This window comes from Sminthopsis crassicaudata, chromosome 3 (genome assembly GCF_048593235.1).
Source record: "Sminthopsis crassicaudata isolate SCR6 chromosome 3, ASM4859323v1, whole genome shotgun sequence".
Classification (NCBI taxonomy): domain Eukaryota; kingdom Metazoa; phylum Chordata; class Mammalia; order Dasyuromorphia; family Dasyuridae; genus Sminthopsis; species Sminthopsis crassicaudata.
This window is the reverse complement of record NC_133619.1, coordinates 154557525-154583838: the sequence shown is the minus strand read 5'-3', so window position 1 is coordinate 154583838 and position 26314 is coordinate 154557525. Positions and strand designations below refer to the sequence as shown.

General features: G+C 33.0%; 1 protein-coding gene across 7 annotated transcripts in view; it reads left to right on the top strand.

Annotated features, from left to right (window-relative positions):
- NALCN (sodium leak channel, non-selective) overlaps positions 1–26314 on the top strand; it is a 518736-nt gene that overhangs the window by 406904 nt on the left and 85518 nt on the right. For all 7 annotated transcript variants that reach the window (XM_074299465.1, XM_074299466.1, XM_074299463.1 and 4 more), the window contains 2 exons: positions 1860–1996; positions 4393–4534. In XM_074299465.1, the coding sequence (XP_074155566.1) occupies positions 1860–1996; positions 4393–4534 (279 nt within the window). The remainder of the gene's footprint in view (positions 1–1859; positions 1997–4392; positions 4535–26314) is intronic.

Genomic DNA, 26314 nt, shown 5'->3' with positions numbered 1-26314 from the left:
ACACTCTTTGGGCCCAAGTTTTATCTATAAAATGTATGTAATAATATTTGTACAGCCTACTTTACAGGATTGTTATGTTAAAAAGAATATATGGACAAGTTGAAGTATATAACTTTATATCCTCCTTCCCTATGAGAGAGAACTCTTTAACTGAGCATTTTATACTGCTAAGTTTTAAAGATTTTTCTATGGAAAAAACTCTGGTATGGAAAATACAGGAGCCAGGTGATTATTTGAAGAGATAGTTGAAGAGCATCAGTATGTCTACTAATGTCAAATGTAAGAGAGTTGAAGGGTGGAGGAAGATTGTGAGTTGGGTGCTGAACTCCTTTAAAAAGGAAAGAGATCATAGGAAGACCTGTTTTCATACCTTAAACATATTTGAGACCATAAACAACTCCCTTGATTCTACTCAGCCTAAATTCCTCTTCTGTAAAAGAGAAATGATTTTACCTGTACCATTTGCTAATAGCATTTACCTCAAGTGTTGTGAAGATCAAATAAGATAATTTAGTAAAGCAGGGTAACAAAGTCAAATAGAACTGGGGCCACTTAACCATATGTAAGGATTTCTTCCAGCTTCATATCAATTTAAAAATCACACATTACTATTATATATGTCCTATTGTATTTTTATTTATTTTGTCAAATATTTCCCAATTCTATTTTAATCTCTTCTCTGCCCTACTGAAGACTGTTGCAGGTTTTTTGATACTTCGAGTGTAAAGCCCTTTGCAAATCATAAAGTTATATAAATGATAATATTATTATGATTATATTATGATACTATTATATGATTGATTGACTATGGAGATAATATAGACAGATGAATTAAACTCCATAAAATGTCATTGATATAGGCAACTTTAGTGTAAGAAAACTCTACCAATACAAGTTCTCACTCTTAATGTAATGTAGGGGAATTTTAAATGGAAAACCTTAGTTCAAATATTATCTCAGGCATTTGTTAGCTTTGTGACTCTGGATAAGTCACCAAATCAGTCAATAAAGATTTTTTAATACCTACTGTGTGCCCAGTAGTCTGCTAAACTATAGGGATATAAAGAATGGCAAAAGACAGTCCCTGTTCTTAAGGAGCTCACAGTCTCATTAATGTGGGAGACATAAGCATGCAAACAACTATGAACAGAAAAAAAAATACAAGATAAATTGGAAATCATCAACAGAAGAAAGCTTCTAGAATTAAAAGTATCAGGAAAGCTTTGGTATGCTCATCTGTAAAATGAAGATAAAAGTAATACCGACTTCTCAGGGTTGCTGTGAATATAATAATGAGATAATATTTGTAAAGTGCTTTGCGAACCAATAAATCTATATAAATGCTAGTTATAATAATAATAACATTATTATTATTCTGCATTAGTAAAGTCAGTTCCTAATTAGGAGCTTCTTATACCAATGAAACCAAAGTTTTAACTTTAACAAAAAAGGTTTAAACCTTAAAAGGGGAGTAGAAAGGGGTGTGTGTGTTTGTGTATGCATTTGGAAATGTAATTAACACAAAAGTAATTTATATTTATATGTTGTTATATATATAGGGCAAGTAAACAAAAGAGTAAACCATATATGAAATAGAATTGTCTATATGGTACTGTCAAGAGGCTAATATTTGAAAATAAAAATACAGATAATTTCTCTTTTTTATAGATTTTACTTGTCTTTTTTCTAGTTGTGCACTGATAGAATTTCAGCCTCTCAGTATGCACGGCACTTGGTTTGGCAGTGCTTGGTAGGTCTTTGCTGCCATCTTATGTTTCATTGTGTGATTACTCTTATTGCTCCATTGATTATGAATCATTAACTGACAGTTACTGATATACCTTCATTTTTTATTTTAGTTGAAGCAAAGTGAAGCAAATGCAGACACCAAGGAAAAGCTCCCTTTGCGCCTACGTATCTTTGAAAAATTTCCCAATCGACCACAAATGGTGAAAATCTCAAAGCTTCCTTCAGATTTTACTGTTCCTAAAATCAGGTACTTTGTTTATTTGTATTTCTTAGATTCATGTCCCAGATTCATTTTAGATCTGTTTTTAGGTGCTTTATCTCAAATTTAGGAATATATTTATATGTATACTCTGTAACATGTATATGTATATATATATATATATATATATATATATATATATATATATATATATATATATATGTGTGTGTGTGTGTGTGTGTGTATATATATATATATATATATATATATATACACAATTCTGTATTATGCTATATAGTTATATGTAAATGTACTTGTAGTACATAACATATATACATAAAAGCATAGGTATATATGAAAAAGTACATATATATTCACAAAGAAAAAACATTTTTGAAATGTATTAGTATTTCTTCAAATTGCCTTTCACCCCTCAAAAGATAGTCTCAGTCATATATAGATTGCTTGGCATGGAATCAGAGAGTGAGCCTGAGTCACTTAACTTTTCAGCCTTATTTTCTCATCTTTAAAATAAGATTAAATGAGATAATATATGTAAATCAATTTGTAAAACATAAAGTTCAATAGAATTAGCTATTATGCTTATATTTTGAAGTGAAAATTTGCTATTGGTCTAGAAAGACTGCCCATAAACAAAGCTGAAACACAAAATAGCTTCTGAATTTCTATTCCTTGGGTATGGATGAGGAGGCTCCTTTTTTTAGAAGCTAAGCAATAATTGAATAATTGGCTTTTCTTCTGAGACACTCACTTGGTTTTTGTTTGTTTGTTTGTTTGTTTGTTTTTTGACTACCAAATAAATAGAAAAGTAGCTTTGGTATCAGAGAATTTTGTAACAGACTAGTCACAATTACTATCACCTCCTAATCATTGTTTAATCAAAGAACTTCCAAGATCTATAGTTGTGGGGGGAAAAACAACTGAAAGTGAAAATCATTTATTTAAAAGAGAATCAAGATGCAATCATTGGAAAGAAGACTGGCTTTTTAGTCAAAAAATCTGGGTTCATTTCTTGCCTCTAAGGCCTACCACTTTTATTACTTTGGCAAATGATAAAACCTTGGGGCCTTTTCTTATTATCTGCAAAATAATAGGATTAGATAAAATAATTGTTTAGCTCTTCTTTTATCTCTCATTCATCTTTTGAGTTTTGTTGTTGTTATTGTTGATAGCTTTTTGCATACAAAACATATACATGGGTAATTTTTCAAAATTGACCCTTGCAAAAACTTCAGCTTCAACTTTTCCCCTCCTTCCTTCTATCCCCTCCCCTAGATGGCAGGTAGTCCCATACATGTTAAATATGTTAAAGTATATATTAAATACAATATATGTATACATATTTATACGGTTATCTTGTTGCCCAAGAGAGATTGGATTTAGAAAGAAGGTAAAAATAACCTGAGAAGAAAAAACAAAAATGCAAGCAAACAATAACAGAAAGAATGGAAATGTTATATTATGCTCCATACTCATTTCCCAGTGTTCTTTCACTGGGTATAGCTGGTTCTGTTCATTACATATCAATTGGAACAATTGATTTGGATCTTCTCATTGCTGAAGAGAGCCACATCCATCAGAATTTGATCTTTTGAGTTAAAGATGGGGGAGAGTGATTTATTTTTTAATTTCTCATTGTATTTGACAAATTTTGATTCCATTATATTTAAAATTCAAAGTTTATATTTGTAATAAACATGCTGCCCAAATGAAAATGAGAAGATCATTATGATGAAAAAAAATTATATTAATAGTGGCTCTTTGTAAAAATGAAGTTTGATACATACTTCTCTAAGTGGGAATTAATAAGGTAAATATTCATTTTTCATAAATATTATTTATATTTAATGTATATAAATTTATTGTATATAAATATAATGTGTATTATATATACATACAATATCTATCCTCATTGCTTATAGTTTATGTGACTTAAAGTTAGTAACTTTTTTTTTCCAAGTTTCTGAGCAAAAGTATATTTAAAAATATTAAAATCCTCCTTTGTTACTAATTCACCCTTTTAAATTTAGGTATAGTGTGTTCTACAAGGGATGCATCATTGTGTTCTTTTTAATGAGGCAATATCTATAAAAGGAATTTCTTTATTTGGTGGCAGATTTGACTAGGTGACCCCAAGCTTTTTTCCTAACTCCCAGATTCTGCAAATCTGTAATTATTACCAGAACAGAATTTTTTAAATGTCATCTACTTCAGAATATTACTGAAAAAAAGAAAATACAGTGTCTGAGGTGTTTTCAAAGATAATACTGGCCACAGAATAAGGCTTTCAGAATCTAAGCTTTTTGTTTCTATATCTCCTCTTTTCTTCCCCTGCTTTGTCTGAAGGGCATCTCAGTCAGAAACTGGGCATTCATTCATTCTTTTCATTAAGTCTTTGATTTCTCTTTGGTTTGTGTATAAAGGGAAAGCTTTATGAAACAATTCATTGACCGCCAACAACAAGACACAAGCTGTCTCTTACGAAGACTTCCTTCAGCTTCATCTTCATCCTGTGATCATTCCAAGAGATCTGCAATTGAGGACAACAAATATATTGACCAAAAGGCAAGTAACACTGTCTCTAATAAACAAATTTACTGTTAAGTCAATTTGTTCTGTTTTAAAAGAATACATGGTGTCATTCTGTTTGGCCCCAGGATCCAATTGCCCTGGCTCATTGGGAGCCATATGACATAGTATGATAGAGCAGGATAATTTAGACAGTTTAAAAAAAAAAAAAAAACATAAATTAAGTTCAAAATGTGCTTTTCTTTGCTTCTATTTATGACTAGTGAAAGCAGATTGGGATAATATTAGGGCCAGAGAATTACTTTTTAAATTTAAGAATATTCCCTTTGCTATGCTCATTTCCTTACAGTTGAAAAACAGAATTGAAAAAAAAAAATTCTATTCTGGAAGGGCCACGTAAGTATAGAGCAATTCTTTTTTCAATTAACTAAGACCCATTTGTTAAGTCCTTATGAGATTTTAGGCATTGTGCTAACAACTAGACAAAGGAACCAAAAGGAAAAAAAATAACCTCTGTTTTTCTGTCCTATGTCATGATTGGCATTGAAAACATTGGTATTGAAAACATGTACATTTATATAAGATACGTACAAAATAGATGGAGAGTTTTTGTTTTTGTTTTTGTTTTTTTAAAGGAATGCACTAGCAATGATGGGAAAGTCTTCTAATGAAGCTGAATTTTAACTAAATCTAGAAAGTCTAAGAGAATGAGGTAAAGAGGGAGAGCATTCCAGACAGAGTACGTCTAGGGTAAAGCAACAGAAATAGAACAAGTAAGCCAGTATGAATGGATCTTAAGGTTCATGGAAAGGAGTAAAGTCTGTTAAACTTGTAAAGAATCAGGTTGTAAGGAGCTTTAAATGCCAAATAAATATTTGATCCTGAAGGCAATAATGAGCCCCTGGAATTTACTGAATAGAGGTGACAAAGTCAGATCTAGAGTTCAGGAAAATCATATTGACAGCTTTGTGGAGAATGGACTTAAATTGGGAGAGCCTTGAGACAAAAAGGCCAATTAGAAGGTTTTTTAATAATCCATGGGAAATGATATGAAGGTCAGAACTAGAGTGGTAAGTGTATAAGTAAAGAGAAGGGGATGTATATAAGAAAAATGAAAACTGAAAAAATGTATTGTTGTTCTGTCATGTCTAATTAATTCTTCATTATCTTATTTGGGGTTTTCTAGGCAAAGGTACCAGAGTGGTTTGCCATTTCCTTCTCCAGATCATTTTACAGATGAAGAAGCTGAGGCAAACAGGGTTAAGTGTCTTACCCACAGCTAGAAACTGTGTGAGAACAGATTTGAATTCAGGAAGATGAGTCTTCCTTAATAAAGACCTGTTTATACTATTCACAGACCCATATAGCATCAGAAATTAATGTAATCTTGGACTACATTTAGAGAGTCATGTCTTCCAGGTATAAAGAGGTGATAGTTTCTCTGTACTCTACTATGATCAGACTACAATTGGCCATGTTTTTTTCATTCTGCGTACCACATTTTAAGAAGGACATTGATTACTAGGGGCAGCAGGTATCCCAATAGATACAGCACCGAGCCTGAAGTCAAGAAGATCTGAATTCAAGTCCAACCTCAAATACTTGCTGGCTGTGTGATTTTGGGAAAGCCATTCCACCTCTGTTTGCCTATTTCTTCATCTGTAAACTGGGGGTGATCATGACAAATAATAGTAAAATAATAGCAAACTACTTCCTTTTGTGGTTATGAGGATCCAGTGGCATAAGAATTATAAAGTGCTTAGGACAGTGTCACATAGGAAGCTATTATTATTATTATTATTATTATTATTATTATTATTATTATTATTATTATTATTATCATCATCATCATCATCATCATCATCATCATCATCATCATCATCATCATCATCTAGATTATCCAGAGAAGAACAACCAGAAATAGTAAAAAGGCTTTTAAGTTTATGTTGTATAAAGATCAATTAATGGAATAAGGAATGTTTTGTCTAGTAAGGAGAAGATTCAGAAAGGACATGAATATTATCTTTAAAAACTTGAAAGCCTGTCACATAGATGACAAATGAAATTTTGTTCTGTTTGGCCTCAAATAATAATTTGGGGAATAAGGAGAAGATTTTAAACTTGGGCAAAGTTAAACATAAGGAAAATTTTCCTACCAATTAAAATTCACTTAAAGTAGAATACACTGGTTCATTACTTACAGGATTTCCCTTCATTAGAGATCCTCAAGCAAAGACTAGATGATAACTCATAAAGCATGATATAGAGGAAATACTTTTTTCAGTTATTACTTAAACTAGACAACTTCGAGGATTCCTTCCAAATCTGAATTTCTTTGTTTCTGTGCTTCAACTCATCTTCTTTTTATATTGAGAAAAGTAATCATAAAACCTATTCATCAACAATAGATAACAATGAAAATGCAATTTAATTCTAGTCTAATATTGAGAAACTATTATTTCTGGACCCATAGTATTAGCCAAAGTACTATTGTCTAGAGTATTGTCTAAGTATTGGATTTGTTTTATTCCAGGAAACCTTTCTGAATGAAAAAGGAACTGGGATCCCCATCCTCACAAAAAAAACAGAAAAAAAAAATAAATAAATCCACAGCCCAGTTTCTAGTGGACAATTTTACTTAAAACTTTGAATATGACTGACATCTAGGGATTCTCTTTTCCTTCCCCCCAAAATGGAAGTAACAGATATCCAGTGCATTATATGAATGAGTTTTGAAGCAAGTAATTTTTCCTACACATAAAGAAATATTAAATATTAAAGTCATTAACACACATTTCACTCTCCTTCCCTTCCCCCCAAAAAATACCTTGTAAGAAAATAAAGAGAAATAACAAGTCCTTAAAGACTTAAAAAAACTCAGTGACTTTAAATTATTGTTACAAGCTCCTGGGAGATTGATCATTTAATTTTTATCAGGGCATAAAGCAATTAACAAGACTTCTAATTAGCCATTTTGTATTATGTTTTACTTTGGTGTTTCACTATCCCAAAATTATCTTCTGGTAAAACAACTAGACTTGCATCATTCTCTTCAGTGGCAAGACCTTTTCCTCCTGCCAGCTGGTTCCACTTATTAGATTTGAACCTCCAGATGGCTCAAAGTAAGTTCCATGCCTAGACATATACTCCTTGATATTCAATCACAAGTTCAAAATAGAAAAACATCTGGGTGATGCTCTTTTCTGAGGGGTTTCCCAGATTGATATTAGACTTAATGCTGATAATCATTTAGTTACAGCATATAATTATAGGGGAAAAAATAAATATGAGAAGTAATACAGTAAAATGAGTAGAAAGTTCACCTCAGCATCAAAAAGACTATCAAATCTCAATTCTAGAAGAGATTTCTAGAATTCATGTATTGCATTTATCGAAATCCTTTGAAGGCATTAAAAATCAAAAGTATACTCAATTTTAACTGAATAGAAACTACTGTTGGGACCCTGAAAGAAATTAATTTGCCAGAGAAGCTCAGACATTTTTATTGGCATGCCAAATTACAATGGCCTTAGAAAGTGCCAGTCTGTATATTTCAGATGAAGAATTCTTCACTTTATTGAAATCCCCCTGCAGCACTTTCTAGGACAGAATAAGCTCTTTTCTCCTCATTGCTTAAGAAGTAAAAAGAGAATTCTGGCTGGTTTATCCATGACACTTAGAGCAACAACAAAATAGATTTCTTCCCTTGATCATTACTCTTAGGTTAGAAAATCCTATCTACCTCTGTATTAAAGCAAATTACTCCTTCTCTTGATGGAGAAACCTCAAGCCATCAAAAACCTGAAGGAAATCAGTGGGAAAAAATAAAGTGCTAGTCAAAAATGGCAGAAAATGGAGGGAGGAAGTGTATGTTAGGGAAGATTTTGTCAGAGTAATTACTCTGGCTTTTAGCAGTAACAAGTGGTTACCATGGCAACTCCACATCCTTGGCAAGCTCTTTTATTAAAAAAAAAATCCTATCTTGATTACCTTGATTCCACTTCTTCAACACCTGTCTCTCTCCCTGGAAACAAAAGATTTATCAGTTTCTATTAAATTCCAGGATCAAAAGGAATAAGAAGTTAGGATTTATGACTTGGAGTGGGGAAGGAAGGAAAGAGAAAATCCTCCTTGCTTTTTTTTTTTTTTTCCTTGTCACACAACCTTGACCTTCTGGCCATAAAATGTTCTCAAATAGCAATTTCCACAGTGATTGGATTTACCAACTCAAGATAAGAGCCATGAGTGGACAAAGTAGGAATTCCTTTTTCTTTATGGCTAACATAAGACAAGTATGTCTTAAGAGGATTTTTTTTCATGTAGCACAAGGAAACTCGATAGTGCTTCTTTTAAGATAGAGATGCTCTCTGAATTCTTACCCATATTTTCATGATTAATCCTAGATTTTTTTGTGTGGGGGCTCAATATAATCTAGCCCAATGTTCTGTCTTATAAGCCTAAACATGAAAGCAGGTTTAGCTTTCTCATAACCTTAACAAACAACTTGGATGTGACCAGCTGCACCTCCAGATATAATTTTCAAGGGAAAATCTCCATTGTGCTTTTTTTATTGGAGTTTAGAAATATAGACATCCCTACCAACACATTAGCTTGTACAATTGCTTTATCTCCCCCAGTAGATGTCTAATTTTCAGTCACTTCTCATATTATCCACATTCCACATTTCCATTTTTTCTCCTTGTCAACTTCCTCAGCTGAGTTACTGAGAATCTTGTTCTTCAGATGGTCTGTGTGCATTCAGACTAGGCAATCCTCAAATGAATGTCTGGGAAACATGAATTATCCTCCAAAGAACGACATCAGCTTAAGACTAAAGAAGGATTGTAAGCTGTTTCTGTCTCCCTAATCTGTCAGAAAAATGCCACTCTTCCCTTTTGTTCAAGGACATTGCAGCTTGATTTAGATCCTGCAAGTATTTTTTTTTGTTTCAATAATAAAATGACAGAATATATGGAATCACAAGCTTTGTTGAAATTCACATAAGTGGTATATATTACAATTAAAGACTGATCCTGCGTTGAAGTGAAACAAGAATATAACAGATTCATAATCATGCCTTTGTTTGCTATTCTTATTTCCTTCATTGTTGCATTTTGTACTACAGATCCAATATTTGGGAAGTTTGAGTTTTAATCAAGGCAAAAGTCCTTTTCTTTAACAAATGAGCTTTGGGATTAAAGGCTAAACAAAATTTTAATGCATGAATTACTGATTTTTCCCCTCACTGCAGAGAAGAATTGGATTTTTCCTCATGACATTTCTATTGCTTTCTTCTTTGTCTGTGCAGCTCCTCAGTCTATCATAGAGGAAAATTAAGTTGTTCAGGAACAATTTGCTCTCAACAAAGCCCTGGTGATTGCTGTCCAGCACATTGTGCTCTTCTTGGTGATTACATCTTGTTTGATTTGTTCTAGTCACTTCCTAGGCATCATTTGGTAGCCTGCTTTATAATTTTCAGAGTCAGCCTTTTTTCGGAATATAAAAATTAGCTTGTTAACCATTTCCCAAGTCTATGTATCCTCTAATAACTTACAAAAATAACTTAGGACTTTGATAATAATATGCAAGATGCCTCTTTAGAGAAAGATGGAAAAATCATATCTCTCACCACTTAATATGACATCTCAAAAAGTGACAAGAAGTTATATGGCAAGGGGGTAGGGAAGTGTTATAGATAATATCAAACAATAGATTATCAAAGCCTTTTCTTTTTAGCTTGAACATGTATTAGTGTATGTTTATGTTTAGTATATTCATATGTGAAAGTAAATTTGTGGGCTGGGGATGAGGAGATGTTTGTTTGATTTTTACAGGACTTGTGATTTCAATGATATGAGGCTTCTGACAATAAGCTCTCTCTACCAATAGTTCAATTTAGTATCTGTTTTGTAAATAATGTGGCAGAATTCCCTGGGGCACTTAGAAGGTAAATGAACATCTACCGTCATACAACTAGGACATAGCAGAGGAAATATTTGAATCCATGTCTTCCTGTACTCTATCTACCATTACATGTTTTCAGATAAACACAGATGATTCAAAGTGGGCAATAAATCAGCAGAGAATTAATATTTAACTATTATTGTGTGTTTTTGTGTTTACATGAGCATATGGATATGTTTGATCTATGAATTGAATTAAACAAAACAATGGAGCCCTACTTTGAAGACCTGACTCAAAAGTATCTACAGACCCTTATTTAGAGTAGTGCAATTAGATCTTTTCTTCAAGGCTTTGGAATTTAGCCTTATACTCCTTGAGTATCAAAGAAGTAATAGTAGCCTTAAAATATGAAATTATCAAATGACTTATGCCTTTAATAGTCAAATGTCTATTAAGACCCACCAGATGATTTTTCTTTCTAGAGACAAGAATCCCAAGATCTTGTGTCTCAACATCTCTTTCCAACCTCAACTAAATTTGGCCCGTGTTCATTTCATAAAGCTTATCCTAGGCACCAAATTGTTAGTTAAAACTCTAAGTATTTAAGAAGTTATTTATGGGGTTTTTTTTGTACTATGTAACCATTTTTGGTAATTGAATTCATACTGTATATGTGTGCATGAATATGTTTGTGTATTCACATATTGTATATATACGTATCTGTAGCTCTGTAACACACACACACACACACACACACACACACACACACACACACACACACACTTATGTATAGTTGGTACATAATTGTTTCCATGTTGCCCTTTCCATTTGATTGTGGAGAGTTCCTGAAGAGATTGCTTTTGCTTTTTTATCCCCAGTGCTTAGCACAGTGTTATATTTGTAATAGATGCCTATTAAATCACATTAACTTGACTTGCTTTTGTTCTTTAAATGTTCCCTCTTGACTCAATCTGAAATAAAACTGTATTCATTTAACTTTAGGTTACTTTATAAATTTATTTTTCCATTAAAATTCATGCCAATTTTTTTAAAATCCTGAAGACAATACACTTGGTATATTCCATTAAGATGTTATTACTGCAGGAATACCAGAAATAATAGCTATGTAATATAATAACTATTGAGCAAATAGCCTAGGTTTTTCTATATTAAAACCTATATATTGAGTTCTAAAATTCTCAGATTACTTGAAAAAAATTATTATTTCCAATTGATATTTCTATTCTGAACTTTCTTTACTTACATCAACTAATGATCTCATTGAAAGTTTTGGAGAGAGGAGAGGCTGAATCAAGATAGGCACAACTCAAAAGGAATTTTGGAGCACTAAAACCAACAAAAAGATGGGATAAAATAATTTTCCAGTACAAGAAAACTTAGAAGGTCAGCAGGAAAAAATCTGTCTGCTGAGGTAAAATTAAAGCATAGTTCCACACAAACCACCATAGCAAACCAGACTTGGGAGTGACTAAGTTGGCAGTGGCAGCTTCCAGAGAGCACAGTCAGTGATGTTAAGTGTGTTAGACAACTGTTCAGAAAGAGATTACACTGAAGTCTTTGATGGCACTGGATATGAGAGTCTGCATTACAGGTCTCAGGCCAAGAGTAAGGAGGAACACCAGCACACTAGAATATGGGACCATGGGTAAAGGGGATGCTGGTCATAGTTTCAGGATAGGAAAGAATGCTCATGGTAGTTCATCAGAACACAGCCCAAGAGAACAAGGACCACACTTCTCCTTAGATCATATCACCTTGAAAGAACTGAAAACTTCTAGACCCCCAGAATTAACTTTAAAAACAACAGCACTTGCACACACACACACACACACACACACACACACACACACACACACACACACAACTGGAGACTTAGAACAGTGTCCCCACCAACCTGGGAGCAGAGACCAACTTTGATATAAAATTAAAAGTCAAGAAACAGACCAGAAAAAAAAATGAGTAAACAACAAAAAATAATCCTGTACAAACTTGCCTTTGAAATCCAGAATTTTCTAATGGTTATTTTGTCAGAAATTTTGAAAAAAAATGAGAAAAATCTAATTAAAGAAGCTAAATTTATGGGGAAAAAAATTATAGAAAAATCTTACCTTGATCAACATAGACTACTGTGAGGACAGGGAAGATTAAACACAAACTCATATGACAACAGAAATAAAAACAAGTATATCCAAAGTCTCTGAGAAAAATATTAATTGGTCTCAGGCCCAAAATGAATTCCTGCAAGAGCTCAAAAAAAATGAGGAAAGAAATGAGAATGATGCAAGAAAATAGTGAAACAAAAATCAAGAGTTTGGTAAAGGAGGACAAAAATACTGAAGAAAATAACACCTTAAAAACAGAATAGGCAAAATGGTAAAAGATATACAAAAATTCATTGGAGAGAATTTCTAAAAAAAAACAAAATTGGTCAAATGGAAAAAGAGGCATAAAAATTCTCTTAAGAAAATAACTCCTTAAAATGTAGAATTAGGTAAATGGAATAAGTACAAAAAACTCATTGAAGAAAATAATTATTTACAAATTAGAATCAGGCAACTAGTAGTTACTTAGTGACTCCATGAAACATCAAGAAACAGTAAAACAAAATAAAAGAAGAAAATGTGAAATATCTCACTGTAAAAACAACTGACTTGGAAAATAGATTGGGGAGAGTTCATTTAAAATTATTGGCCAGAGAAGCTAAATAGAGCAGTAGCCCTGGAATCAGTGAGAGCTGAATTCAGATCTGTGCTCAGATATTTGTCACTAATATGTGACTGTGGGCAAGTCATTTAACCTTGCTTACTTCACCAAATAAATAAATATATAAAAATATTATTATCATTATTATTGAGCTATCCTGAAATCCAAGATAAACAAGACACCATTTCTCAAAAAAACTATCAAGGAAAACAGCCTTGATATTCTACAACCATGGGATAAATTAGAAAGTGAAAGAATCCAGCAACCACTTCCTGAAGGAGATCCTAAAATGAATCCCTTAAATGATCCCAGAAATATGACAGTCAAATTCCCAGTACAAGGAAAAATATTGCAAACAGCCAGAAAGAAACCATTCTAATATTATGGAGCCACAGTCAAGCTAATATAATATTTAGCCGTTTGTACTTTAAAGGATCAGAAGATTAAAATGATATTCAAGAGGGAAAAGGAGCTAAGACTACAACCAAGAATCACTTACCCAGCAAACTGAGTATAATTCTTGGGGGGGGGGGAATAAATATTTAATCAAATAGAGGATCTTCAAGCATTCCTGATTAAAATACCAGGGATAAATAGAAATTTTGACTTTCAAATACAAGGCTCACAGAAAGGTAACATGAAAGAGAAACATCATAAGGAATTTAATAAGGTTAAACTATTTATAATCCCACATGGAAGATAATACTTATAACTCCTAAGAATCTTATCATTATTAGGGGAGTTAGAAGGAGTATACATTAACAGAAAGCCCAGATGTGAGTTGAATATGATAGGATGATATCTAAAAAAATAAAAAATAAAGGTTGAGAAAGAGGGATGCATTGGGGTAAGTATGAAGAGGGAGAGAAAAAGAAGCAAATTATTTCACATAAGAGAGTCACAAAAGAGCCTTTACAGTAGAGCAGAAGATAAGGAGTAGCAGAGAATACTTGAATCTTAGTTTTTGGAACCAGATGGCTCTGGAGGGAAAGTGAGGCAGGTGATATTGAACAGCCCTACCTCATTTAATCCAATTAAATCCAATTCACTTGCATGTCATGACATCATCTCCCTGATGTCATGGTTATCTTCAGGAATGGAGGGCAATAACAAACTCTATGAGTGTAAAGCTGATCTGGAATCGATTAGTTAGAAGACCCCTTCCTTCCTCCCTTCTTTCTTTCCTTTTTTCCTTCCTTCTTCCTTCCCTTCCTTCCTTTCTCCCATCCTTCCTTCCTCCCTTCTTTTCTCCCTCCCTCCCTTCCTCTATTCTTTCCTTTCTTCCTTCCTTCTTTCCTCCCTATTTTCTGCCTTTCTTTCCCTTCTTTCTCCCTTTCTTCCCTCTTCCTTTCCCTCCTCCTTTCCTTCCTTTTTACTTCCCTTCCCTCCTCCCTTCTGTCATTCCTTCTCTTCCTTCCTTCCTTCTCTCCTCCCTTCCTTAGTTCCTTCATTCCTTCCTCCCTTCCTTCATTCCTCCTCTCCTTTCTTCTTCCCTTCCTCCTTTCCTACCTTCCTTCCTTCCCTTATTTATTTCCTTCCCTTCCTCCTTCCTCTTTTCCCTTCTCCCTTCCTTCCTTCCTCTTTTCCCTCCTCCCTTCCTTCATTCCTTCCCTCATTCCTTCCTTCCTTCTTCCCCTTCAATTTTCTTTCCACTCTTTCCTCCTCCCTTCTTTCTTTCCTATCTTCTTCCTTTCCTTCCTTCCTCCATTCCTTCCTTCCTTCTTTCCCTCTTTCCTTCTTCCCTTCCTTTGTTCTTCATTCTTTCCTTCCTTTCTTCCTCCTTCTTTCCACATAGGCTATCATACCCTTAGGTACAGATGCTCTTAAAAGTATTTTAAAATATTTTGAGGTTTTCTGATTTAATTTCTTTGTTAAGGACTAGGTCTTAAACCAAAACCAATAGGAAATCAAAGCTATTTATAATGATATGAAAAAATGTTCTAAATCATTGTCGATTAGAGAAATGCTGATTAAAACATCTCTGAAATACCACCTTAGACCTATCAGATTGGCTAATATGATATAAAAAAAGAAAATAAGAAATGTTGCAGTGATGTGAAAAATTGGGATAGTTGTGATATATGATTGTGATGAAATACTATTGCTCCATAAGTAGTGATGAGGAGTAAGATTTCAAAAAATCTGGGAAGACTTTTATGAACTGATGCAAAGTAAAGTAAGCAGAATCAGGATAACAGTGTACACAGTAACAGCAATATTATGTAATGATCAACTGTGAATGATTTAGCTATTCTTATCAATAAAATGATATGACATCCAAAAAACGTATGATGAAAAAATGTTGTCCATTTCCAGAGAAAAACTGATAAAATCTGAATGCAGAATGAAGCATACATTTGTTTAAACTTTATTTTTCATGGAGGCCTTTGTGTTTTCTTTTACAACATGGCTAATAAAGAAATGTTTTTCATGATTGTGCATGTGTAACTGACATCAAATGGCTTTCCTTCTCCCTCTCTCTTTTATCTCTTCCCTCCCCAAGACAGTAAGACATGTGCAGTCCTTTTAAACATATATTTGTCATGTTCTGCCAGAAAAATAAGCGCAAAAGGCAAAAGATCACCAGACAGAAAAAGCAAGCCAGCAAACAAACAGACAGACAAAAAAGGTAAAAATACTAGGAAAGAATCTAGTCTTCAAAACTCTCTGGATGTAGATAGCATTTTCCATCCCAAGTCTATTGGAATTGTCTTGAATCACTGTATTGCTGAGAAGATCCAAGTACATCACATTTGCTCATCACATAATCCTGTTGTAGCTGTGTACAACATTCTTCTCACTTCACTTAGCATCAGTTTCTGAAATCAGTTTGCTCATTATTTCTTATAGAACAATAGTATTCCATTGCATTCATATACCATAACTTATTCCGTCATTCCCCAGTTGATAGGCATCCATTCCATTTCCAATTCTTTGCCACCACAAAAAAAGAAGAGTTGCTACATTTTTGCACATATGTGTGTGTACTCTTCCCTTTTTTATGATCTCTTGGGATACAGGATATGTAGTAACATTGCTGGATCAAAAGGTATTCACATTCATTGCTTATTTTCATTGTATAATACTGGTATTATATATCAGGCTAAAGTGTTAAATAAATCCAGAATGATTTTGGGGTCTTGATTTCTTTTTGAATGAGTGCTAATTCATAAAAGTTAAGTTGAGTGCTCTCCTAACCCCCCCCCAAAATGAGTTTAATTGAGAATTTAAGTTAATAAAGATTTTGGTGCACAATGAGTTGAGGCCTTTTACAAAACTGCTGAGCTCTCTCCTAGATTTCAAATGATTCACCCCCATTGGTACATATATTTATTTCATAAGAATATGGGAAGAAGTAGGAGATATTTTATTGGATTACTGTTTTATAATACACATTTAACAATGTATTTATTGACAAGATAAATATATACAAAGAGCATTTATAGATAGATTGCATTATATATTATATAGAGAGAATATATTTTATTCCCCAAGATGACTGCAATTATCTTTGGCTTCATAGATAAGTCTAGGAAGTTGTCTAAGGAATTAGTTATCTGAGGTTAAATGATTTAAGCAAATCTGTACAGAACACTATTTTCAGAAATGAAAAGTCTTCCATTTTGGAATATGTCCTGTTTCCTTAAATTTCAGGTTTTAGCAGATTATATTGACTAGAGACCAGAATCATTGATCCACTTAAATATTTTTATCCATAATAAAACATATAGATATATATCCTTCTTCTAATTAACAATATAGTATGGTACTCTTAATCAATATTAACATGGATGTTTTTATTCATTTTACTTTAATGAAGTCCTTTCTGTTTCATTCTGTGTATTTCACTATAAAATGTTATGATATACCAACCTTTCCATTCAGAGTTTGGGATTGATTTTCAGTTCATGGTTGCATGAAAAATTCAAATACACTTAAGTAAAGTGCCACTTTCTGGCTATATAATTTTGAGTAATTACTTATTCCCAATTGCTATGTTTTATGTGGGTGTCTCATTCAATAAAGTAGCTCATTATGATAATTGTGCTACACCTTTCTAACAGAAGTAATTCTTATCAAGCCCTATTCATATGACCATTGTTTGGGTCCTTTGTGGTCATGTATTTATTATAACTATTTTTCCACATATTTTGATTTTTTTCAGGGAAGGATAAAGAAATCAACTAGTACCCCACAGATGGACAAAAATATGTACTGTAACAATAAACATTTTTCTTTGATTTTTAAGGAAAGCATGCAATATTTATTTCATTGAGTTCTTAAAATAAATATTAATATATTAAGTAATCTGAAAAGCAACAAGGATAAAAAAACATAGCTTATTATTCTTAAATATATTTAAGACTCAATTCACAGACTCCAAATTCTCCCTGCTTCAAGGTAAAAGTCATCAAGAATCTGAAAATGAACCTCAGACTCCAGACTTTGTCCAAAGTAGGAATCTTTAATCATCTAGTAATTCCCTGAAAATCCTCAACAATGGAGAACTTACTTCCCTATCATGAGAAGACCTTTTCCATTTGTTAGTTCTCTTAATAAGGTTTTCCTTATATTTAGTTGAATACTGCTCCCTTGTAATTCAATTCAATTGACCCAATATAATCGATTGACTTCTCTATGGTTAAGCAAAACAAACCTAATCCATTCTCCACATAATTCTTTAAAACCTTCAGACATTTGAAATCAATCATCTAAAAGTCAGAGTTTTTCCAAGAAATTGAATTCAAAGGTCATCCTAGTCTGACCAATACTTGTTGAGATTATGCTAGCTCTCCACTGCTTGCAGATTTCTATTGATGAAGGAAGCCAATACTTCCTAAAGCATCCTGTGCTATTTTTATATAATACTGTTGGAAAATGTCTTCCCTTTGCACTGAATTGCAAGCATCCTTTCTATACATTCTGTCCAGCATTTCTAATTCTTTTCTCCACAAAGCAGAACAAACCAACTCTGTTTCATATGACAGCTCTTCAAGTACTTGAAGAAAATGCTTATATCTTTCTTCTGTTTTATCTTCTCCAGGCTAAACTTCTGCCTTACAATGGTTGTGAGGCTCTTCACTATCATGGTTGCTGAACCAGAGAATGAAGGGAAAGGAATATTCCTCTTAATAGTCTGATAAACTGGTTTTGGATCCCAGATGTTTTTACCTCATGTGACCATAGGAACCCTCTATGGATTTGTATTTTCTCATTTTAAAATTAAAGGAGCTGAATTATCTCAATATGTTGGTCCTCCCCCTCTGAACTACCTCTGGTTTATCAAAATCTTTCCTAAAGTGTAGTACTTGGAATCAGACATATTATTCTATATGTCTGTGTCCTTGGAATGGATGTCCTAATACAAATTTAACTTTTCAACTCTTGAAACTTACTATTTCAATGTGTTGAAATATTTTAGGGTATTAATTCTTCTGTACAACATATTAGCCATCTCTTTTAGACATGTGTCATCCATAAAGTAGATAAATATGCTCCTTTTTCCAACACTGATAAATTGTTTTTCCAAGACTGATGAAAAAACTCTACCAAAGGTGAAGCTCTAAAACAGTATTATCCCATTAAATTTTTTGCATGTGTTTTGTCAGCCAACACATTCCAAATCCACTGAAACATATTCCCACAAAAACTCTCTTTCCACCTAGTTTATAAGAATATTGCAAGAGACTCTTGTAATATACTTGTTTAGTAACCTTCACTGAGAAAACTTCATGTATTCCTATGATTTCTAGCACTTTTTGTAGTTATGGATATTGCATTTTGTCAAAAGTTTTTTTTTTCCTGCATCTCTTGAGATAACCATGATTTTTCGTTGTTTTGCAATTGGTATAGTTAATTATGTTCATAAATTTTCTAAAAAGTTACTGGAAATCAATAGCAAGCTAACTGAACTAAATTTTCAAAAGTTTTTTTTTTCCCATTTTGGAAAAATCTGGGCATTATATACACCTTTCCATGCATGTTTACCTTTCCCAATCTCCACAGATTTCAATTCTGCTGGCAATAGCTGAAGAAACAAATCTACTAGTTATTTCAATATATGAACATCTCATCAAATTATCTTGGCTAGGTGATTTTAATTCATCAAAGATAGATAAGTGCTCTGTTACTGTTTCCTCCCTTATCAACTTCCTACGATCCATTTCCCCCCTTTCTTTTTGAGTCTAGAATCCAGTGTCATTGCCATTCTCTTTGGCAAAGAACATAAAATCAACAATCAAATTGCTGGGCATCACCTCTTATTTTCTGAAAGGAAGATAATAATCTCTTAGAATTATCAAGTAAGATAACATTGTGAAGTGCTTAGCACAATGCACATAGTAGGCACTTAATATATGCTTGGGTTTTGTTTCTGTTTTTCTCTTTCAGGCCATGCTCAATGTTACAAACTCTTCCTCCTCTCCAGGTCTGTTGATGTTCAAAAAAAAATCTTTGAAGCATAATAATGCTCTGGTAACTATTTACATGGGTCCTTTTGAACAAGCAGATTTTTCCATTATCACATTCCAATTGTGAATTGTATTCCATCATATTTCAGTAAGATAGGTTCCACCCAGATAGATCTGTATTTTTTAATATATTAATTCACTTTATTTATCTTATTTTGGACATTGACATATAAATGTTTTAGTCCATAAGCATCTTTTTTGATAGGCAACAAATTATGCAGAGATTATAGAACTAAACTATTTTTGTCTTTTTGCTAATTTTCTTTTTCCATTTCTACTTCTATCTTCTCTTGGGCTTGGAAAGATAGCATAAAATGGTCAATTAGTGAAAAGATAATAAGAAAATTCTTGGATTTCCTCAGTGAGTTCGAACAAGCAGTATTGAAACCAATATCTATTAAGAGATTACTTTAGCAACTATTATCAACAATTCATAAACAATATTAAACCATACTGTTATTTTCTAATCTCAAGAGAATTCCTATAAATATAGTCCTTGCATGTATTAAGGAATTCTTGGGGGAATTCTAGGAAAGGAAGAGGAAGATATTCACAGTTGATTGCCTGTAGCCAAACACATCTGTGTAGTCATACAACTGAGTGAAATGCGTAGAGCTACTACTATATTTATTATTTGTTAAAATATATATATATATATACATATATATATAAACATTTGATTTGTTAGAGCAAGACCCAACTATAAAGATTCTTTTGTGATCAGTTATCATTTGTGCATATCAGGATTCCTTGATTCTATAAATCCCACCTGCTAGATGACCCCCCCCCTCAATTATTGTATTCACTTGGTGTATGGCTTATGTTTACTTCTATGTGTTTATATGATATTTTCTCTGCTGAAATGAAAGTTTCTTGTTGATATGTGCTTTTTCCCCTTTATATTTCCAGCACCAAGCACAGTGATACCTAGAAGGCATTCAATGCTTATGATTTGGTTAATTCCACAACATCCTGAAGTAAAAGAATAATACATATGTTTAGTTGACAAAAGTATTTGTCAGTGTTCTTAAAGACACTTTATACAAAATACATTTAGAAGAAAAATCCCCAATAAATCATGACATATTATTCTAGATGTTCCTATTTGCAGATGATGTTGCCCTTATTATATCAAAATCTATATTACAGAGCCTCTTCAGTAAAATCCATGATCAGCCAATAAATTCAATTTAACAGTACATAGAGGGAAAACTAAGTAGATGAAGATATATCATGCTATATAATTGGTCAGATAACTCATATATCTTGGAGAGATACCACAGATGATCTTGATCCAGAATTAATTATTTAAAAAAGCACAAAATGAGAGTGCCCTATAGAATATAGGCTCCTTGGGATCAGTGAGTATGCATAGCCCAATAATTTAGATGTAGCAGGGAATCAACCTCAGTATTCAGTCAATTCAGTACAAGAAAGTTACACTGTCAGTACATGGCGAGGTGGATAAATCCTGGGTATGGAGTCAGAAAGTTCAAATCTGGCCTCAGATATCTGCACAAGTTACTTTATATATAAACTTTTAGAAATCGTGGAGCTCATATAACATGCTATAGACTTACATAAAAAAGAAGTATTCACCAGTATTCAGAAAAGAAAAAAAGGTGATATCTTCAAACTTCAAACTATTAAGCTTGACTTGAACTCCTGATGAAATTTTAGAATGTATTATTACAGAGAGAGCTTATGACCATTCAGGAAGATAAGCATTGATTACTAAGAGCTGGATTGGATTTAGAAAGAACAGATTGTGCCAGACTAATGACATTTCCTTTTAGAACACGGATACTAGACTAATTAGTCTGGAGGAGGTCTTAGATATAATGTACCTGACTTTCATCAAATCATTTGACAAAGACAAATCTAGCTTCAGTTCTCCCTTATTCTTTCACCTGCCTAAAAAACTCTCATGGTCATGGTATTTGGGGGATAGTCATTTATTCAGAATAACAACCCTAGTCCTCTTCTCTTCCCATTTTATCTCCTTATATCAGACCAAGATGACACATTAATTCAGAGCAGAAGCCATTCAATTAATAACAAAAGGATATCTTCCATATCCACAGAGGCACAATATCCCACAGATTATCATGTTTTAAGGGGAAGAGGAAATTCCTTAGGCAACTCAAACTTTTGTGGTTGCATCCCAGCTGGAACAATTCTCACAACTCTGTTAGTCTCCTAACAATTCACTATGTCTCAAATGATGTCCACTCTGCCTTCAAAGATGCTACTTTCTTCTGTTCCATTGAATTGCTGACATTTGATCTGGATTGCTTCTCTGCTATTTGATGAAACACTAGCATTTTCTGGAGTTCTCTCGAGCTGCTGGTATTTTTTTTTCCTCAAAGACAATTTTTATCTCTCTTTTGTGAATTTTCCCATTCTTAAAGACTGTTTTATCTTTCTTTTTACCACCATAATTATACTCAGCCAATAGAGCAGATTCCTTCAAGTAAAAATCTTGCCTTTTGACTACTTTGTTCTTCCTCAGTAGTAATTTCCTCAGGCCTGCATGATTTTAAGTTGGGATGAATAAAGTCCTTTAAACTCCCATAGGATTCTGAAAGCTAGCAGCAGCACCAAGTAAATTATCCTGGAGCTTCATTTCCCTTAACGTATCATTCACCTATCACCCCAAATATCTTCTTTAGGTCAGATATGACTATCCTTTCTCAAGATAACATCTCTGGGTTGTCTTTATACTTCTACACAACATAAGAAGCTGCCACTTTTGAAAAAGGTCCAGTCTCACCATCAGTTGAGAAAATTCATGAAACTTTTTTTTTTCAAATGGAGTTTGGTTTGCTTGTATTGCTATAGCTACACCAAGTCAACTGCCCTTATACAAGTGTTAACTTAGAAAATAAGATAAGCCCTGGTTAGGGGTTTCAAATATTAATGAATCACTGTACTAAAAAAGTAGTGGCAAACTGATAGAAAAGAGATTAGCCTAAAGAGCAAAACTAAGAGATATACCTTAATCTCTGGCACTTATTGGTCTTATTTATAAAACTATATGGTAATTGTTTTCCATATGTTGTTTAAAAGAGTGACCTATTAGTCCTGGAGACATGAAATCCCAAAACTTATCTCTTAATTTCAGCTTCATTTTGATTGGTTTTCAAAATCTTAAAAAAAGTACTTAATATATTTAAGTTTCAGCTCTTTAAAATTACAAAAGTAAGTAATAACTTCCACATTAATTATTATGCCCAATAAATTACAATTATACTTGTGCATCCTGATAACTATACCGATCTTTATCCACATATAAATCTATGCAAATAATGAAGAATGCTGAGTTAAAATTTCATCAGCATTATCATGATTGTAAAATACATGTTTAAAAATGAAAAAGTTACATTCAAATTTGGGTTGATCCTTTTAGTGTGTTAATTGGTTATTTAAACAAGTTATTCTCCATATATTTAGTTTAAAATAATAAATTGGACATGTGAAGCCTCAGAACAACAACAACAAAAAAAAAAAGTGTTTTTTTTTTTTTTTTTTTTTTTTTTTTTTTTTTTTTTTATCTTCAATTAAAATGGAATCTAACTTTCTATGAAAGTGTTCCTCCCGGGATTTTGCATTGATTGAGTTCCATTATGCCTATCATAGTAATCAGTCTCAGTAATCAATGCTGTCAAACACACATTGTAAATTTACCTTGTTTCTCTTGAATCAGGTCTTGAATTAAAAAAAAAAAAAATAGTCATTTCTCTAGAATAAGCAGAGACAAGTAGTATCATTTAGAAACAGAAGATGGCACTGCAGAGTAGTTAGTGCAAGCTCACACTCCAGTCAAGAGGATTCTGATGTGATTGAAGAATATTCTCTGCTAAATGACGACTATCAACTTTTACTCAAGCTTTGTGAGAGGCTACTATAATAAATGGGGAAATTGCCATCTTTTGTTGTTGTTGCTCTCTAGAAAAAGGCACTATCAGTAAAATTATAATGTTTTACCTACCTATTTAAGCATTTGTAACTGCCATTCTCCCCTCTGTTCAAGATTTTCCCCAATGCAATCTGTTTAAAACCCAAGAACATGTATAACATCAGAAGATCTATTGAAACATTCATTCTGCTGCTACCTTGTAAATAGCCAGTATTTGTACTTACTTGGTGAAATAACTAGCAATCAGGCAACTAGCTCTAATGTTCTCATTAGTAACTCATTTTCCCCTCTTTTTATCCTTTCAAATAAAGAAAAGAAAAAATAAACAGTACTTTAGCATATATGGCTTATAAACAATGAGAGAAACTCTATAAAATTCTCTGTTTCTGAAAAAAGGGTTTTTTTCTAACAGGAAGAAAATTGTTATAAGATTCAATAGCTCAATCACTTCCCGGCTGTGCTTGATTGAATTCAGACTGCTACCTTTCAGTAAGAAAAAAGTGACTGAAACATGTCATCACCCTTTGAGGATGGGATTGCTTATTTCCCAAGTGTAACTGGAAAGACAAATGTATGATTTCTACTCCTACTACATGTACCTCAAATATCTCTGTGGTCTTGAACTTGCTCTTGAGTGTGTGTGTGTATGTGTGTGTGTGCATTTATGTGTGTTTAATAATAGATGAACTGTCATTATGACTTTAATGATTATATTCCATCCAGGTCAATCATTCCATCATTGACAATGATTCCAATAATCTAGCAAGAGAGACTGATTATTCTCCTTGATGTCAGGCCAGAGAGGTTAAACCACTGCTAAAGGTCACCATTGTTTCCTATCTTTGAGCCAATTGCTTCTCTGTGAGAAAATATTGTCCCCAATGCCATAGTAGTTATATTTTTAAATTTTTTCTTTAATTTCCCTTTTTTTATTATTATAGTTTTTATTTAAAAGATATATGTATGGGCAATTTTACAACACTGACAATTGCCAAGCCTTTTGTTCCAATTTCTCCCCTCCTTTCTCCCACCCCCCTCCCCCAGATGGCAGGTTGACCAATACATGTTACATATGTTAAAGTATATAATTTCCCTTTCTATGGAATCCTTCCAATATGTTTTCTGGTCTTCTTTTTCCCATAAACTTATTTGCTACAAAGTTCTCTACTAAGGCAATAAGGCATCAGAGAATAGAATTGGGGGTATGAGGAAAGCTAGCACCTGAATCCTACCTCAGACACTTATTATGTATATGACTGTGGACAAGTGACCATAACCTGGTTCAGTTTTATTTTCTTCATCTCTAAAATGGGAATAATAGATAAACATTGTCAGAAAATCAAATGAGATAATGTATATAAAATGTTTGTAAATTTTAATGACCTACTTAAATGTCAGGTATTGTTCATTTAGTAGAATTTTCTACTATCAAAACCATGTTACCATCCTCTTTGTGGGTTGTGTTTGTTACTGGTGTCTTTTTGTACAGGATCAATGGGACAGAACTAGAAAGAACATCAGATTTCATCTAATCAAACAGATCATAGGATCATCATCTAGAGCTCTAAGTGACCTCAGTAGTTATCCACTACAACTTTCACATTATAGATGAGGAAATTGAGGGCTAAAATTGCTAAATGATTTCCCCCAAGTCTCATGGGCAAGAAGTAGAAAGCTAGAATTATTTACATGCGTTGAAGATGACATTCTTTTATTTGTTTCCAGGAGTGGCTAAAAAGACTTGTTAGGATTACAAGGTGAGAACTCAGGTTGTCTGGGCAATTCTCTAGTTCAGAATTTAGACCTTTAATTCCGGCCTTTAGGGGGTGTTTACATCTTTGAACTTCTAAAAAGGAGTTTACACAACCTTTAAAAGGAGCAAGTTCATTGGTTGAAGTATTTCCCCAGGTCCTGTTGAGTTCTCACTTCTTTTATTCTCTGTGAGGATAAAAGAGGGCAGCATTGGGTCTGGAGAGTAGTCGAGTCTGGGTCAGAGTTGGGACAAACAAAGGTCTTAAAATGAGCATAAAAGGCAGAAATCTGAATCTCCCCAAATCATTAGTTATTTATGATTTCTCTGAGTACCATTGATGTAATGAACCATCACTCGTAGAACTTGTTGCAATTTTTAGCCACTTTGGTTTGTAGAAAGATTTTTAATGTCTTTGTTTATAAAGAAACAATTTCACTTTAACTTACAAATTAATTTAACATTATGCTTTAAAGTTACAAAAGTTTTTCTCAGTTCACTTTAATCTTAATTTCTTCCCTTTTGGATTATTTTCAATTTATCCTATATAGTTGTTTGCAATTAGTCTATGAGCTCTTGTAGAGCAGTGACTTTATTTGATTGGTTTTGTTTTGGGATTTGGGGATTTTATTGCAACCCCAGTTCTTAATACTATGTCTAGCAAAAAGTATGGCTCATTAATTTATGTATCTCTCTTTATATGCAAATTTGTTCATATGCTTTAGCATTTAGTTAAGGAGAGGACATCCAGAAGAAGAAGAATATTAGGATTGGAAAAAAAAAGTTCATATATTTGTCTATTTAGAGATCATTTTCAACTTTTAGTTTGGCTTTTTTACTTGGATAATGAAGTTATAAATCATATTATAGAGGATTCAGAAGACAGTGAAAGTAGGGAAAGTGGAAGAAACAACATGGAAGGCTTTCACAAAGATTTTATCTATGAAAGGGAAGAGAGATAAACATTGTTATTATTGTCATAGTCCAGTCTTGTCAGACACTTCATGATCCCATGTGGAGTTTTCTTCACCCAAATACCGGAGTGATTT